This window comes from Acartia tonsa, chromosome 13 (genome assembly GCF_053477335.1).
Source record: "Acartia tonsa isolate MP-2025a chromosome 13, ASM5347733v1, whole genome shotgun sequence".
Taxonomy (NCBI): Eukaryota; Metazoa; Arthropoda; class Copepoda; order Calanoida; family Acartiidae; genus Acartia; species Acartia tonsa.
In genome coordinates, this window is record NC_137272.1 from 40,151,989 (window position 1) to 40,168,092 (window position 16,104).

Sequence of the window (16,104 nt, forward strand, 5' to 3'; positions counted from 1 at the left end):
CTCTAGCTGTATTCCATTGCTGGCTTTGATTGCTCAGGTAATTGCCAATTTGGTTGTAATGTTTCAGTTGTCTCAAATTCTTAAGATCACTGCTGGCAAGTGTAAACACAATACATTTGTGGTCTCTTATTCAATATTTTACGGTTTCCTGGAATTGAATAGAGATCTGGGAAATAATAATAATAATAATAATAATTTATTCGGAATTCAACAAGTAGATACATTATTGCATTGGTTAATAGCCCACTGGCTATGCGGAAATGGTCGACAACTGTTACGTTGTTGGCCCTTTCCGTATTACAATGATACTAGTTACAATATTTAATACAGGATGAAAAATAATTATGTTGTATGATTGTATCCAACGCTATATCTAGACTTCTTGATCCCTTACAGGGGTGTCGTGGATATGAAATAATCATACCCAATCACTATTGTGATTATAGTCTAAGAGACCGACGAGCTGCTTCGTTAGTTCACATGTCAATGCTGTCCTTATCCTGGGCCTGGCCCGTGAGCCAGGTTCAAGCATCAAAGAGCATGACATGACCGAGAACCACGTTGACGACCCCCGGGAGATTGGGTTGGGTGGGACTATGGGAGAGGGTGATATAAGTTAGAATGTTAGGTAATGGGATTTCTCATGATTAATTAATGTATAATATTTGAATGATTGATATAATTTGTTGTGGTGTGGAGTGTAGTTTGTAAGAGCATTTGTAAGAGCATTTAAGCAATGGATTAATTACGGCAGTTAGGAAATGAAGAAAAAATAAGTTTAAAGAAATTTAAGTCAATTAAAAAGAAATTTGAAATTTGAGACTTAAGACAAGTAGCAAGCAGCAAGCATTGAGTAATAAATAGGTAATAAGTAATAAGTAATAAATCTAGGACCTATTTAATTTTTGATTAAATGGTAGTATGAGCTTTAAATGAATTACGATTTAATTTCAAAGACTAGAATTATTCTGATAAGCGGGTAAAGATTAAACGAAAATTAAATTAAATTAAATTAGACGAGTAATGGAGTAAAAGAGTAAGTATAAAATAAAATAAAATGAAAGGTGAAGATTAGAAGAGTAAAAATTAAGCTTAACCTAAGAAATTCCTTAATTCATTTGTTACTTAATTTCCCTAATTGACGTAGTAAATAAATGTCAGACTAATTATTATTAACCATAGGCAGCGTACATTTGGACTCATATTATCCTTGTTATTTGCTTTAGAATTCTAATCATTTACGTAATGTATGATGGCCCTACTTATTTGGCATGCCGACAAAGTTTCCCGACAAAAGTTTGCTGACAAAGTTTACCGACAAAAAGTTTACTAATAAACGTGTTAGACAGATAAACGAACAAACAGTTATGTAGTTTAGGCGTATTATTTAACCAGACGATTAGACACATGCGTGTAACATTTCATCATCTTTTAATTGTTGTAGGAGTGTAAGTTAATATTCTAAGTTTGTATGTGCGTTTGAGTGCATGTGTGTTCGCGTGTGTCTGTTCGTGTTAGGGGTTGTGTGATGTCAGGTTGGGGTGGTTAAGGTGGGTATTTATATATGATAATGGGGAGGGATTGAGATTGATGACCTTAGGGGAAAAGTCCCTTTGCGCAGATGTCCTCTAAGTGAAAAAAGGGGTAGTTATTAAAATTGCGCAAAGAAAAAAGATGCATTTTATTGGGGGTGGGGGATTTCTATTATTTTATTGGCTTAATATATTGCTAAGAAATTCTACCGACAAAGGTATTGCATTTCCGTTTAATTGTTTACTGACCGTTGCCAAGCCTACATCTTTAAGTTAATCTGCTCCACCTGTGTTAATTTTACACATAAGTTTACACCTACTTTACTGCATAAATACCGGTGATGTCTGGAAATATTCATCAGTTGTTAGCCGCGGTCGAGGCGATGGATGAGGACCCGCATCCTGTGGAGGGCGCCGACGTGAACGCCAACAACGTCGCCCCTGCCAACGCCATCGACGCGAACAACCTGGTTCAGGTCGGCCCCCAGGCCATGGGGTTCTTAGCGCAGCAACCCGCTTTGAACCCCGACATGATGCCGGGCTGGTACAGGAGTAGTCAGGTTCTGCATAGATTTTTAAAAGAAATATGCAAACTTGTGTACCGGTCCGGTTTTCAGTCAGTCATTAACAACGACGCCATTCGTTTGTTTAATGATGGGGTCGGCCTGTTCCAGGTGTTACAGGACTCACTGCCATCCTCCCAGCGTTCGCAGGAGGAGAACGAGGAACAACTGGAGCTGCTCGAGGCCAGGTGCAATGGCTACAAGGAAAGCGTCCTAGTGGCGCTGGCCGAGTATGACATTGCACTCAACCTCGAGCGCACCGTTGACCTCAGCGACGAGGATGAGCCTGCCGCCAACCAGGAGAATGCTCCGGAGTGGTATGATCCTGAGTGGTCCCTGGACACCAACCTATCCTCCGGCGGCGACGGCGATCTGGCCGACCTGGGAGACCTGGATGAGTTCTCCGGTGCTGATCAAGAGGAGGGAGAGGAGGGGGAAGAAGGAGAAGAAGAGGGAGAAGAGGAGGAGGGGGAAGCCTCGTCCGTTATCACCGTCGACTCCGACTCGGGCGTTGAGGTCGCCATCGAGGGGGCACACAACCTAAGTGTTGAAATCCTCAACTAGTTGTCCAGTTACATAACATCATTCAACTAATGCCATCAAACTACCTCTAGTTAATCAAACATCATTATATAGTCAAAAGTGCCAAAATATTCTATCAAAATCATCGTAAATTATCCTATATTCATCGTAAATTTATCGTAAATTTCTCGTCATAAGTGCAAATATATATATAAATAACAAAAATATTCTTTATTGATTATATTATTTGTTGTTGTATTGCAACGCTACTCTATTCTTCGATAAAGTTTGTTCGTTCTTAAAAAGGTATAAGGAAATTGAGTGCTGGGTATCAGTTTACGAATAAATATTTTAATTGAATTAGATTAGAATCCTAGGTACTTATTCCTGTTAATAACATATTTTGTGTAAATATTGAAAATCGTAGCGGAACTAAAAGGCGTAAAAATAGGTGTAAAAATAGCGTAACTTACGTAAATATAATTACATGTGAATGCGCGACGCTTCTCTATGACTCGTTGAATGTCTGTTTAGATTTATCGGTTAACTAACAAGTAATAGAATTAAATGTAAGTATCGTGAAAACGTAGCAAAACTGAGAGGCGTGAGATAGCGTGAACTTACTACTGTAAAATTCGCGTATTTACTTATTCATTCAGGATCTTGTTTGTTTTAAGTGAAAAGAATGCGTATTGACTTGTAATAAACTGAATTGATAAAAACTCCTAGGTACTAATTTTATTTTGATGATAAATTTTCGTGTGAATAAAAGTAGGAGTAGGACGTGCGAGATTAAGAAAAATTTAAGTTAACGTGGACTAGTGTAAAACTTTAAGACTTAAAGTAGCGTAAACTAACGGGAATATGATTTATGAGAAGTTGCGACGCTTCTCTGTAATTTGTTCAAGTCTGTTTATCGAATAGTTGAAGTAAAGATTAAGTAAAAATAATAATAAGAATAAGCTGCGTATCGGCTGCGTATCGGCTGCGAATAAAAGCAATATGAGAAGTTGCGACGCTTCTCTATAATTCGTTCAAGTCTGTTTATCGAATAATTGAAGTAAAGATTAAGTAAAAATAATAATAAGAATAAGCTGCGTATCGGCCGCGAATCGGTTTGTAGAAAGTTATTTGGTAAAAAGTACTAGGTACTTATTTGCTGTTAATGATAATTTTGTGTGAATAAAAGTAAAAGTAGAAGTAGGGCGTGCGAGACTATAAAACTTATGTTAACGTAAACTAGTGTAGAGCTTGAAGGCTTAAGTAGCGTAAACTTACGTAAATATACTTTGTGAAGAGTTACGATATTTCTCTATAATTCCTTCAAGTCTGTTTATATTGGTTAATTAAAGTGAAGATAAGATAAAGATAACAAGAATGATAATATACAGTTACGCGTCGTTTGAATTTCATTTGTTGTTGAGATAAGATTAAAATTAAAAGATTAAAGAAAGATAAAAAATAAAAATAAAATCAAGCAGTATATTTTCAGTATGAGATAAGTTAGGAAAACCATTAACAATTAACAATTAACGATTAACAATAAGTCCGCTAAAGGCAGAAGTATTGTCAACAAGTACGAAAAATTTAAAATAATCAAGATTTGGTTGGGATTATTCTGAAAGTAAAAGGTGTAAAAAGAGTTTTCTGTTAAAGAGATTCTTATCCTGCAGAGACTTGATATCTGCTGGTAGTCTATTCCATACGCTAGGGAAAGAAAAAAGTGGGAGGGATTTGATATACTGTTTGTTTGTAAATTGAATGCTGAAATCGTTGTCGTTCCTTAGCCCTCTAGTTCGCACGTCTCTGTTTAATTTCCATGTATTGTCAAATGTTGCGGGTACTTTTTTATTCCTATAAAGAAACATGAATCTGGCCGTGTTATATATTACTAGTTTTTTAAATGGAAGGATACCTAGGTCGATAAAAAGATCCCTTGTATGCGCTCTATTGTCGGTTCTGCTGATTATCCTAACTGCTTTCTTTTGTAAATTCATTATGGGTTTGATACGTACATTAGGCAAATCAACAAATAAGGGGCTACAGTAGTCCAGCAAACTTTTCAAATAGGAATTATATATTAATATGAGATGCCGTTTGTGTAAAAGGTTTTTCATCATTTTCATTGTGAATATAATTTTACTTATTCTGATTCTTAAGTTATCAAAATGAAATTTATATGAGAGTTTGTTGTCAATGAGAACGCCTAAGTGCCTACAAAATTTTTCATTATCGTTGGGGGTAAGAGTTAATTTTGTTATTTTACTTGGGTCATTCTGTCCTTCATCGTTCATGTCAAAATATACTGGAAAATCTCCTAGTAGACCGAGGTTGATATTATCTAAAAAGCGTTCGTTTCTTTGTAATCCGAAAATGAGAACTTTCGTTTTCTTCGGATGCAATAACAATTTATTACTACTGTACCACGCTAACAGTTTTGGCAGTTCAGTGTTTGCTAGATTAATGAGATTGGCAAGCGTGTCGCTTTCAAGAAACGCGCAGTTATCATCCGCAAATAAATAGCTTAATAGAGTGTCTGAACATGAATCTATATCATTAATATAAATAAGGAAGAGTAAGACGCCTAATATCGATCCTTGAAGCACCCCCCAGTCTATCAACTCTGTTCTGCTTGAATTAATTCCTTTGTAAAAAACTCTTTGACGTCTGTCTTTAAAATAACTCTTAAACCACTTAAGTGCATGACCTCTTACCCCTAAATTCTCTAGTTTTTTTAGTAAGATAGACCTATCTAACATGTCAAAGCATTTCCTTACATCTAGCAGAACAACCATTGCTATTCTGCCAGATGCAAGGCATGCAGTGATCTTGTTGACTAGGTGTAATATTGCATGAAAGGTTGATCTGCCGGGTCGAAACCCATATTGAAGTTTATTAAAGTATCTTTGATGTTGCAAAAACTCCATTAATTGTATGTAAAGGCATTTCTCTTGTATTTTAGAAAAACTATTAATAAGTGATACTCCTCGATAATTATCTAAAAGATAGAATGGTCCGCTTTTATGGATTAAGATTGTCCTTGTTATTTTCTGTCCGTCTGGCATTGTCCCCGTTGCAAAACTTAGATTTATTATGTGTAGTAAAGGCTTTATTATTGCTATTCTCACAAAATTGACTAAATATAAACTTATTTCATTGTCATCACAGCTTTTCTTATGCTTCATGTTACCTAATACTTCTAGTAAAAATCTTTCAGTTATTGGTCTTAAGAAAAATGTATTTTCTGCCGGGGGGGGGAGATAGTGATGAAATGTACTACTGTTGATTTTAGGTAAAAGTGGTGTTAGACTCCTGCCTATGTTAGCTAAATATTCATTAAATTTATTGGCTATTTCTGTGTCATCGTATATTTTTTCGTTGCCTACTTCTATATATTCTATCCGTGTGTCTTTCTTGGAGGTTCCCATAGTGTCTTTCAAAATGTCCCAAAGTTTTTTAGAGTTTCCCCCAGCATCTAATATTCTCTCTCTGTAGTGAAGTTTTTTGGTTGCTCTATTCGCCTTATTAAAATTGTTTCTAAAAATCCTGTAACTCTCTGCTGCTTCCGTTGAGTCTTTACGTGCTAAATATAATTGTTTCTTTTTAAGTCTACTCTTCTTAAGTTCTTTGGTTAAGTGTTGGTTAATAGGTGTAGATCTCTCTTTATTGTTAACTAGTTTATTAGGTATGTTCTGGTCGAGTATTTTCAAAAACTTCCCTATAAAAATTGCGTACGCTTTGTTTACATCTACCTTTTCATTCATTACTTCTCTCCAGTCCGTAATCGCTAGCGCTGTCCTAAATTTCTCTAAATTTTCATTATTGAAAGATCTTTTATACGTTGGTTTTGCCTTATGACTATTGTTAGGTGGGTTTTTTATTTGTATTAGGTTGACTAACATATGATGGTCCGATATGTTTGTGGGTATTATGCCACATAAGTCAACTTTACCAATTATGTTCTTGCATGCAATGTTGTCAATCAAAGAGTATGTGTTGTCTGTAGTTCTTGTGGCCCTACTTATTGTGGGTACGTACGCATTCGAAATTAGGCTGTTAAATAACGAGTTTGCTTCAGAATTAGGTTGGTTCAGCTTGAAAAGGTTAATATTGAAGTCCGAAAATAAGATCACTGGTGTATTATGTCTGTCCAAGAAATCGAGGTGTGCTTCAAGTATCGATAAAAATTCATTAACCACTGCGCTCCTAGTCATGTTAGGGGTCGTTGGGGGGTGGTAAACGTTTAATAGAGTAAACTTTTGATTACTTATTGTGATACTAATTGTAAGACATTCATAAATCCTATCTCTAAAAAATTCATCATCATTTATTCTCGTTACTGCTATTCCTTTGCTGACTAAAAAACCTACACCTCCGCCATTCCCTGCCCTCCTATTATTCTTTATATACTGATATCCGTTAAAGGTAAGATCAAACGAGTGCCAGATTTCCTGCATGGCTAATATATTCAGTTTCGAGTTACCCGAGTTTATATTATCTATGAATAGTGTGACGTCATTAAATTTACTCAAGATAGACTGCACGTTTATAGAGAAAATAGATAAATATTTTGTATTTGTCGCGTTAATGAAGTTTTTAATGTCATCTTCGCTATAATATTTACAGGTGGGTAAGTTGAGATCGCTTATAAAATCTGTATAGTTGGTACCGTATAGTACCTGGCAGTTAAGGTTAAGGCGAATATCATTATTGAGCTCATCTATACTATTGTTTATGAGGTTATGAATATTGGCAACGTCATTATCTGCTATATTAATTACTCTGTTTGCTACGTTTGCTACTTCTCTCAACATCTCAATATTATCATCAATTTCGTTTGGATCATGCTCGATCGTTTATATGAAATTTCCTAATGAGAAACTTTTTTAATTTGCTCATACTAATACTACACTCCGTAAAAGATTTTAGTTCCTTAATAATCCCGACATATCTACTGTGATCTCTACTCCATTGTCCCCCCTTCCCCTCCCTCCCTGAGGTCGTCTCAGTTGGTTCAATGGTGATGGGTAGCATTCTAGCCTCCCGACATTTGCGTTCCCCAACCCCCCCCCCCCTCCCTGGAACGCCATAAGTTGTAAATATAAATTAAATTCAGATTGAGTTAAACTAAATTAAATAGTTAATAATTAATAATTAAGCCGTTGATTTCGAGTTGGATACACTCAAGAATACCTTCAAAAATAAGTAAATAAATAATACAAAAAAAGAAATAACTGTTGGTACTCATATTAATATTATTATTAAACCCTTAATAACTAACGTTCCTTATATCTAATATAAAAGACAAAAAAAGTAAAAAATAAAAGAGAATACAAAAAGTGTGCTTATGCTGTAAACGATTTTAAATTTTCAAAACGATTACTGATAGACAAAAAAATTGGGTTTTATTTTAAAATAATTACATGACATTTACTGGTTTAAAAGAAGTAAAAAAGATAAGAATGTGCATAATTAAGGTTAGGTTTATTTTTGTATGTTTGACTTTAGTTTGGCGTTTAATATTGCAGAAAAAGAAAAGAAAATGAAAGTGAAAAAGTGAAAGAAAAAAAAAAAAAAATAAAAATATTGGGATTTGCTAGTAATTTGTGAATAATTTAACGTAATGAATAAATATCCATAATTGTGTTAAAGAAAAATAAAATTTTTAAGAAAAATTTACTGAAGTTTACTATTTCATTATGCTATACTGAGCAAAAGTAACTAGGAAAAAATAAATAGGAAAGGAATGAATAAGTTTATTAAAAATAACTATTATAACCATATTACTTGATTAAGTTAAGTTTACTATAGGTTAATCCATCGCTGCCATAGGTGGCGATAACTGCCGCAGGTGGCCAAATGTTTTTGTAGAATAAGTTAAATTATGTTAACTGCCGCAGGTGGCCAAATGTTTAAATAAATGAAAATTATAAAAGAATTATATTACGATAGCCGCAGGTGGCTGTAACTGCCGCAGGTGGCCAAAATGTTTATGTAAGAGTATTATATTTTTGCACCTGCAGTAACTAAGTTTCTGCCGCAAGTGGCACTTCCGCCGCAGGTGGCTCGATATTTAATGTTATTATTAAAAGAAATTTGAAATATAACCTGTTGTGCTGGTACTCGTGCTGGTTTAAGTGCCGCAGGTGGCCAAAGTTCAGTGGTGATTGTTTTATGACACCTGCCGTAATATCGTATTTTGATATTTAGTAATTAAGCCGCAGGTGGCTGATGGTACACTGCTGTTTCCGCAGGTGGAAATAATAAGCCGCAGGTGGCTAATTATAATAGCGTGGCACACTGCTGTTTCCGCAGGTGGAATTAATAAGCCGCAGGTGGCTAATTATATTGGCGTGATCTGCACACTGCTGTACCGCAGGTGGATTAACCTAGCCGCAGGTGGCTGGCCGCAGTAGATTGCTGAACCCCTGCTAACCGCAGGTGGTTACTGGAGTGACTCCTACCGGCGGTTAATAAACCGCAGGTGGTTGATTAATCAGATGATCAGTTGTTGGTGGCTGGTTGTCCGCTACGTGTGGACTGTGAGCTGCGGGTTGGTTGTTTCCTCTGCTTTTTGGGTATACACCCTTTGGACTGCTGGGTGTTGGGTGTATCTTCCTCACTCGACATCGATGCGTCTCGTACTGATACATCCCTGGAAACATCCCTTGATACATCCCTGGATACATCCCTGGATACGTCTCTGGAGGATACTTCTCGAGATGAAGATACGTCTCTTGAGGTTGGTGCGTCTCTGGTATCCTGCGTTGATTCCTGCTGGTCCTTCGGTTTTGCTAGTATGTCAGCTACTTCATTCTCAATGAGTGATAATGCAATTTCTCTGACTGTTGATTTTTTGGAAATCTGATCGTTAATATTATTCGCGTCTTCTGAAATCTCTTCCCTGGTGACCGACGTCCGCTGATGGAGGCTGTCCGGTGGAATTTGGTGCTGCAGCTGGTCCTTGGCGTCTAGGGATACTTCAGGTGCTAGTCCCGCGAATCTGTTGTGGATGGGTGTATTGAACTTCAGCTGCTTCATGGCCGGGCTCCTACTGCTTTCGTTGAAAAGTTTAAGTGGTGTGAAGTCATGCTTCCTCTTCTTGTTGGTCTTCGGAGCTGCAGATTCGTTAGTTGACTCGATCTGAATGATTCCATCGTCCCCCTCTTCATCTTCCAGGTCAACTAGAAGTGGATTAATCTTGGTCGGGTTGTTCATGTCCATTAGGTGGCCTTCGTTGAGGCGGCCGTTAACAAATGCCGGCTGAGCGAATGGACTCTGCTTGTTCCTGTTTCTTATCCACTGCTTCTCATCGATCGGTGGTGAGATTAGTTCCTTCAGCGAGCGGCCGTACGGATTCTGGACGGTGAAGAATTGGAATGGTTTGCTTTCCAGGCTGAAAACCATGCGTTGTCCGCGTAGGTATGCTCTATGGACCTCCGGGTGGCGGCAGAGCCATGAGAGTACATCTCTGTCAAGTGCAGTCGTGTCAATTCCCACCCTGCATGGGTAGAACTTCCCGGAGCGTACAGATTCCGCGTAAGATTTGCTGGTGGCCTTGTTCCGTTCATTTAGACTGTCGACGTGCGTCTTCTTAAACTTGAGGATCGCATCCAGGTAATATCTGGAACGTAGACGGATGATGTAATTCCTGGGAGCTGCCACATCCCTGTCTCTCATGCTGCCGAGTGGATGTCCGTATTCAATGCACTGCATCCAGGAGCTGGGTACTTCATCTAGATCTCTACTGGTGAAAGCGTCCACGAGGCATGGTTTAAGGAGTTTTTTGAAGATATTCAACATCTGAGGTTGGCCGGTTGACGTGTAGTCTGCGTAGTTGTGTATTTTTATTGAAAATGAACGGTCTCTTCTTTCCCGGTTGTTCAGTTGAAGTATTTGAAGAGTAGAGAGCTGCTCCAATTTGCCAATCCTGTTATCATAATGGATTATCATCTCGTCCATTTTATTCTTGAGGTCCAGATCCGCCTTCTTGATGGAGTTTTTCAGGTTGTCAATACTGTCCTGAATGCCCTGAATCGTCGTCTCGCTGCTGCCTCCTCTCTGCTTGATTGTCGCCAGGTCCCTCTCCAGTTTTTCAATTCTCATCAGCTGATCTGCCGAGTCGAAGTTGTTCTCTCCTTTCATTACCTTGGAAAGGATGTTTATCAGGGCTGTGGCGCCGATGCTGCCATTTGAGCGGTTCGCATATTGAAAAACAATATCCTTGATATTGTCGCTGCCTTCGTTGTCGGCCATTTCGCTGTGTCTGAAAGAGAGAGGGCGAGTAATTCACTATATTGAGTTTAAAGTGTTAATATATAAGCTGGGTGATTGATGAATCGAAAAATCACAAGTTCGAAATTAGTAGTAAGAAGTTGCAAAATCACTGGGTAGTCGAAAATAGTAATGTTTTTGAATGAATTTTGGTATATTATTTATTTATTTTGGCAGGTATTATTATAGATGGCAGATATAAGAGGATATACACTTATTAATTCACATTTAGTATTTGGTGAGAAAAAACGTGCTCACTTCAGCTGATTTTTGTTTATGTTTCCCTCAGCCAATCACTGTCTAATTTTAGTCATGTGATCCTTTGAGTCACTGTCATTGGTGGGATTCCTGCCAATGGTATCCTCGTTTGTTTTGTCACGTGAGATATTCTCAATTCCTATTGGTTGACAAATTGCTAGCGTGCTCTAACAAGATTTGTACGGCAATTTGAGGCCAAAAAAGGTGACCCCAAGAGGTGGCCCCAAAAAAAGGGGAGAGTTGCTGTCCAGTTCGGTTGGGGGTGATGGGGAAGAGTGCAAATTTACGTGGACACCAAAATGTGAGTGACCATCACCGACGGGATACTGAACTGAACTGAAAGATTGATGGCTGAGGACAGTTGGGTTTTTATAGTACTGTATAAAGTTGTACAAGCATACCAGTACACAGCATACATGTTAAGCAATCTTGAATTTGCTCATTCTCAAATACCATCTTCCATGGGTAAGATCATAACTTGAATATGACTTAATCCTAGACTTGCTTCTTGGCTCCAAGGTGTTATGAGCTTGTCTGGTTGGTGACTGATGATGATAGAGTGAACAGGCACCATGATAGTGGCTGGTTCCTAGTTTGGATCTGGAGTGATGAGTAACACTACAATAACTGTTGGATTGATAACTTGTCTGTGTCTTCAGTGACTCTACATCATAGGTTCTTGAGCTCCTACTTATTCAGTGATATATCAATCTTCTTCTTTTCTTATTGCAGTATCTGAATATTATCTTCCAGCTCATTCAGTTTCTTGTTGTACGTTTCACCAACTTCTCTTCTTTAACTTACCAATTACCATCTCAATGGATAGTTGCTTATTTCCCAAAGAAGAGCTAAACTTGAAATTTTGTTGATGATAATCTCTTCTCCTCATTTCCAAACTTTCCTTATCTGATTATGAAGAAGCAACTTTCAAAAAGTATTATCTACATAAAAATCACCAAACTTCTAGAGGGCAGATTCTGGTCTTGGAGCTATAATCGGGCTATAGCAGCTGCATTTGAAATGGTTCATCTACTAACTCTGGATTCTCCATCTCTCAAAAATCTGTCTCTAAGGTCTCTTCCATTGGCAGGACTTCTTCATGCATTTCATGTGTGGATGGACTAAGTTCCTCATGAACTTCAGGCTCTTCAATAAAAGTTGATTATTCCAAAGGCTGGGTATCATTGTATATAATGTATTGTATATAATACATTTGGAAAGTCGTGTAGGTCTGCTATCTGCTTCAGAAGATCAGGTAAATTGCTCTCAAATTCTTCTTGGAAGGTCAAGTATTCACCACTATCATCTGTCTTCAGACTGTAGGTAAGTTGTTGACACATCTGGTTGCACACGCTTCATTCTGTTCACAATTACAGAGATTTCTTGTGGTGATTTATGCCAATAACCAACTAGATATAATACAAAAACAAGGTACTCAAAAGCATCCTTTTAATACCCCCAAAGGATTTATCTAATGAGAATTTAGTTTCTTGGTTAGGTCTTTCTTGACACTAGTCAAGAAATAGTAACATATATCACCTTCTTTAAAGTCTTGTGTTGATCTTCTGTGATATCTTCATTTTCTCTCATCAAACCAGTGTTGCCTAGAATGTCTCATTTCACTCTACTGACTGAAGTTGAGCTTCAGATCTTCACTAGAGGTAGACCATGCTATGCCTTCAGGTTCTTTGTGAATAAGGAAATACTGCTTCTAAAGATGACCAATCAGTTATCCGATTCACTGAAGCATTGTATGCAAGCAGAACAACACTGAGTTTATCTCTCCATCTTTGAGCAGGATAGCATTTATCTGAGTTTAGCAAATCACCACAAAGGCAATGTAACACTCAACTCTGTCTCCTTCTGGTGAGTAGGAAGGTGTTAGGTTTAAAAAAACCATAAGCTTTCACAACTTTTGAAATAAGTTAGTTGTTTAAGAACTTCCTCTATCAGTAAGCAATGTCTCCAGACGTCCAAAAACATAGATCCAGTTATTAAAAAAATCTTCTACAATGATTGTTGTTTGTCAGTTGAAGATAGGAACAGAAAACAGGTATCTTGTAAACCCATCCAGGATGGTTAGTTTATAATGGCAGGTTTGTTCATGGTAAGGATTACCAGTAAGAGATCCAACCACATCACAGTACAGATGTTTGTTGAAATAGTTATTTAGGTTCTTTCTGAAGTGAGGATTACTTGGTGATACATGGAATGCAACTAAGAATAAGATTGCTGATCAATGCATACTATGGGAAAAGTAGAATCTCTCCTTCATCTTGTAGTAGTTGTTATTCATCCCATAGTGTACTCCCATAGGATCAGCATGACCATGTCAATTGCAAGTCTAGCTGATCAGATGCATTTGGAAGAAGTCTATCATTTAGTTAAAGAGCTTGGAAATACAGAATTCCTTCTTGGCAGGACAAACATTCAAACACATTGACATGCTCAGGCCGACACAACCAAATGACTGGCTTCCTTCTGTATCAGGTTTCTTGTTAAATTCCACGAATATGATGAACTTAGGTATGATGGGAGCATGGTAGGTGTTCTTCAGCAACATGTTGTTTGAAGTTGGAAGATATGACATGGATACCATCTACATCATGAAAGTACTTGTTAGGATCAATTTCTTCACCATACTTTCTTCTGGTATTCCTGGTCTTCTGATTAAGGCATCTACATATGTGTCGAGTCTTCCTTGACATATGTTCTTCAGACAAGTATCCCATGAGATTCCTTCATGGAGTGTAGGAACTGGACACACCGACTATCTGTGTACATGATGGAGGGTTTGGCTCTTAGGATGCGCTTGAATTTCTTTAATCCAGTGATGATGGCTGTCATTTCTCTTTTGTGTAGGGCATAAGATGCTGAGCTTGGTTACATTTCTTGGCAATACCCACAGAAATACCATTCTGCTTCTAATAAAGAACTGCAGCCTTGTTGGTGGAACTAAGGTTTGTGACATCCACAAAATACCATTCTGCTTCTGATAAAGAACTACAGCCTTGTTGGTGGAACTAAGGTCAGTATCCAGAGTAAAAGGTTCAGGATTCTTGTATTGAGGATACCCATGCATTGTTTCTTTCTGAAAGCCTTTCTTGAGTTATTGAAACTTCTGATTTGTGTCTTCATTCCATTCAAGTGGTTTTCCATTCTTCTTTTATTCTTGTCACAGGTAAGATGAGTTGATGAAACTTCTATAATTTCCAGTAATCTAGGGAAGGGCTTTAGTTCTTTCCCCACTTTGGCAGAGGCTAATCCATCATCCTCTGAGTAAGCTGAGAACATTCAGTATCCCTAGAATAGGCATTACATGCCCAAAATACTGGACATCCAACTGAAAGGTGTTGCACTTCTGGAGGTTAAGTTTCATTCCGACATAATCTGGCATAAGTGTTCAATATGTACATCTACTGTCTGAGAATTTGTTATTATATCATCAATGTATCCCATTGCAAAACCAGGTGGAAGCCTATCCAATGCCATCTGCACTAATCTACTGTAGGCACTAGGTGCATTTGCCAAACCAAATGGCAACCGGCAGAATCTGTACTGGCACCTGGGAGTATTGAAGCTGGTATAATTCTGGTATTCTTCATGCACTGGATTGTGTGGAAAGCTCCTGCACTGTTGATGGTACTGAACACAGAGGTACAGGCTAACTTCTGTAAGTAGTTCTCTATAATAGATAAAGGGAATACATCCTTGACTGACACAATTTAATTTTCTGTAGTTGATAGCCAATCGGAAGTTCTCGGTTCCTTTCTTCTTGCATGGTACAAGAGCACTGGCCCAGGGACTGTTTGATGGTTCAATTACTTTAGCTTCTAACCATGCATCAATCTGTCTCCGTAGATCCATTTCCTGCATTGGGGTTAAGAGGGCATATCCTATCTCTGATGGGAATTATTCCTTTAGGTACTTCAATGTGGAATTTCATGGAATGTTTGATATTGCATCTCATCCATCTAGAAATATCTGAATTACTTCTTCCTTTGCTTCAGGATTCTGTTGTCTTTTAATTGGAGTTGCTTGATAATGTAAGCTCTTCTTTCCATTACTCATCTTGAGATAACTGTTGTGTAGGATGATGATCTAGAGTGTTGATTGAGTTGGAATGGTGAATAGCTTCTGCAATTGTTCCTTCTTAATGATAAGTTCCAGGGTGAACAAAACTTGATTGTTGTTAAGCCACTTGTTAGTCTTCTTAGGAAAAGAAACACGTCATTGGACTTCTTTACAGCTGGAAAGGTAAATCCCTTCCCCCTTAAAGGTTTACTATGGTTGTATGCCCTGCTTTTAGGTATGTCTACTGGATGTTGAGAACTTGCAGCAAAGTTTCACTAAATGTGATAGCCTTCTTTCTGTCTTTGTAGAAAATACCAGTAAATGGAGTTTGATTGTCAACTTCATCTATGTGGTTAATCCGGAGATCAAGTACTTCTGCTTATTCAGACCAAGGGTTAGATCCATCTTCTTTGAATTTGTCCAGAATTTGTTTGATTTTCACATCTATAGTTGGCTTGGTCAGGCTTGAATCACAAGTGTTTAGCATTGTTGAACTGCCTTTGATTCTTAACTGGAACACTTTCTCTCTGATACTCAGATCAGCATTGTTGGCCCTTAAAAAGCTCTGTCCAAGGTTTAGTGGGTGTGAAAGGCTCTTCCAACATAGGGACAAACTGTTACTGTTTAGTCTTGGCGAGGATAGTCACACTTTCATTTGTTGAAACATTACCAACTGTCTTGGTATAGCAGGTGATGGGTAGAAGTAATAGCTTAGCAAAGTCTTCTGAGATCAAGTCACCAATGAGGTTTCTGCTGTCAGTCAAGTTTTGTTAAGGATACTTCTATTGAAAATCTTGGTATGAGGATAACCAACAGCTCTACCTGGGGGAATTAGGTAGGGGGTTCTGTTTCATAAGTTTGGTATTATACTATGGATGAGT

General features: G+C 37.8%; 2 protein-coding genes across 2 annotated transcripts in view; both read left to right on the top strand.

Annotated features, from left to right (window-relative positions):
* The window catches only part of LOC145335305 (uncharacterized), a 37,641-nt gene extending 37,021 nt beyond the window's left edge, over positions 1–620 (top strand). Inside the window, exon 9 of the mRNA XM_080181041.1 lies at positions 447–620. Coding sequence (XP_080037167.1) covers positions 447–620 — 174 coding nt within the window. The remainder of the gene's footprint in view (positions 1–446) is intronic.
* Positions 1–16,104, top strand: part of LOC145335306 (uncharacterized) — a 50,375-nt gene that overhangs the window by 6,903 nt on the left and 27,368 nt on the right. The gene's annotated exons all lie outside the window — the stretch shown is intronic.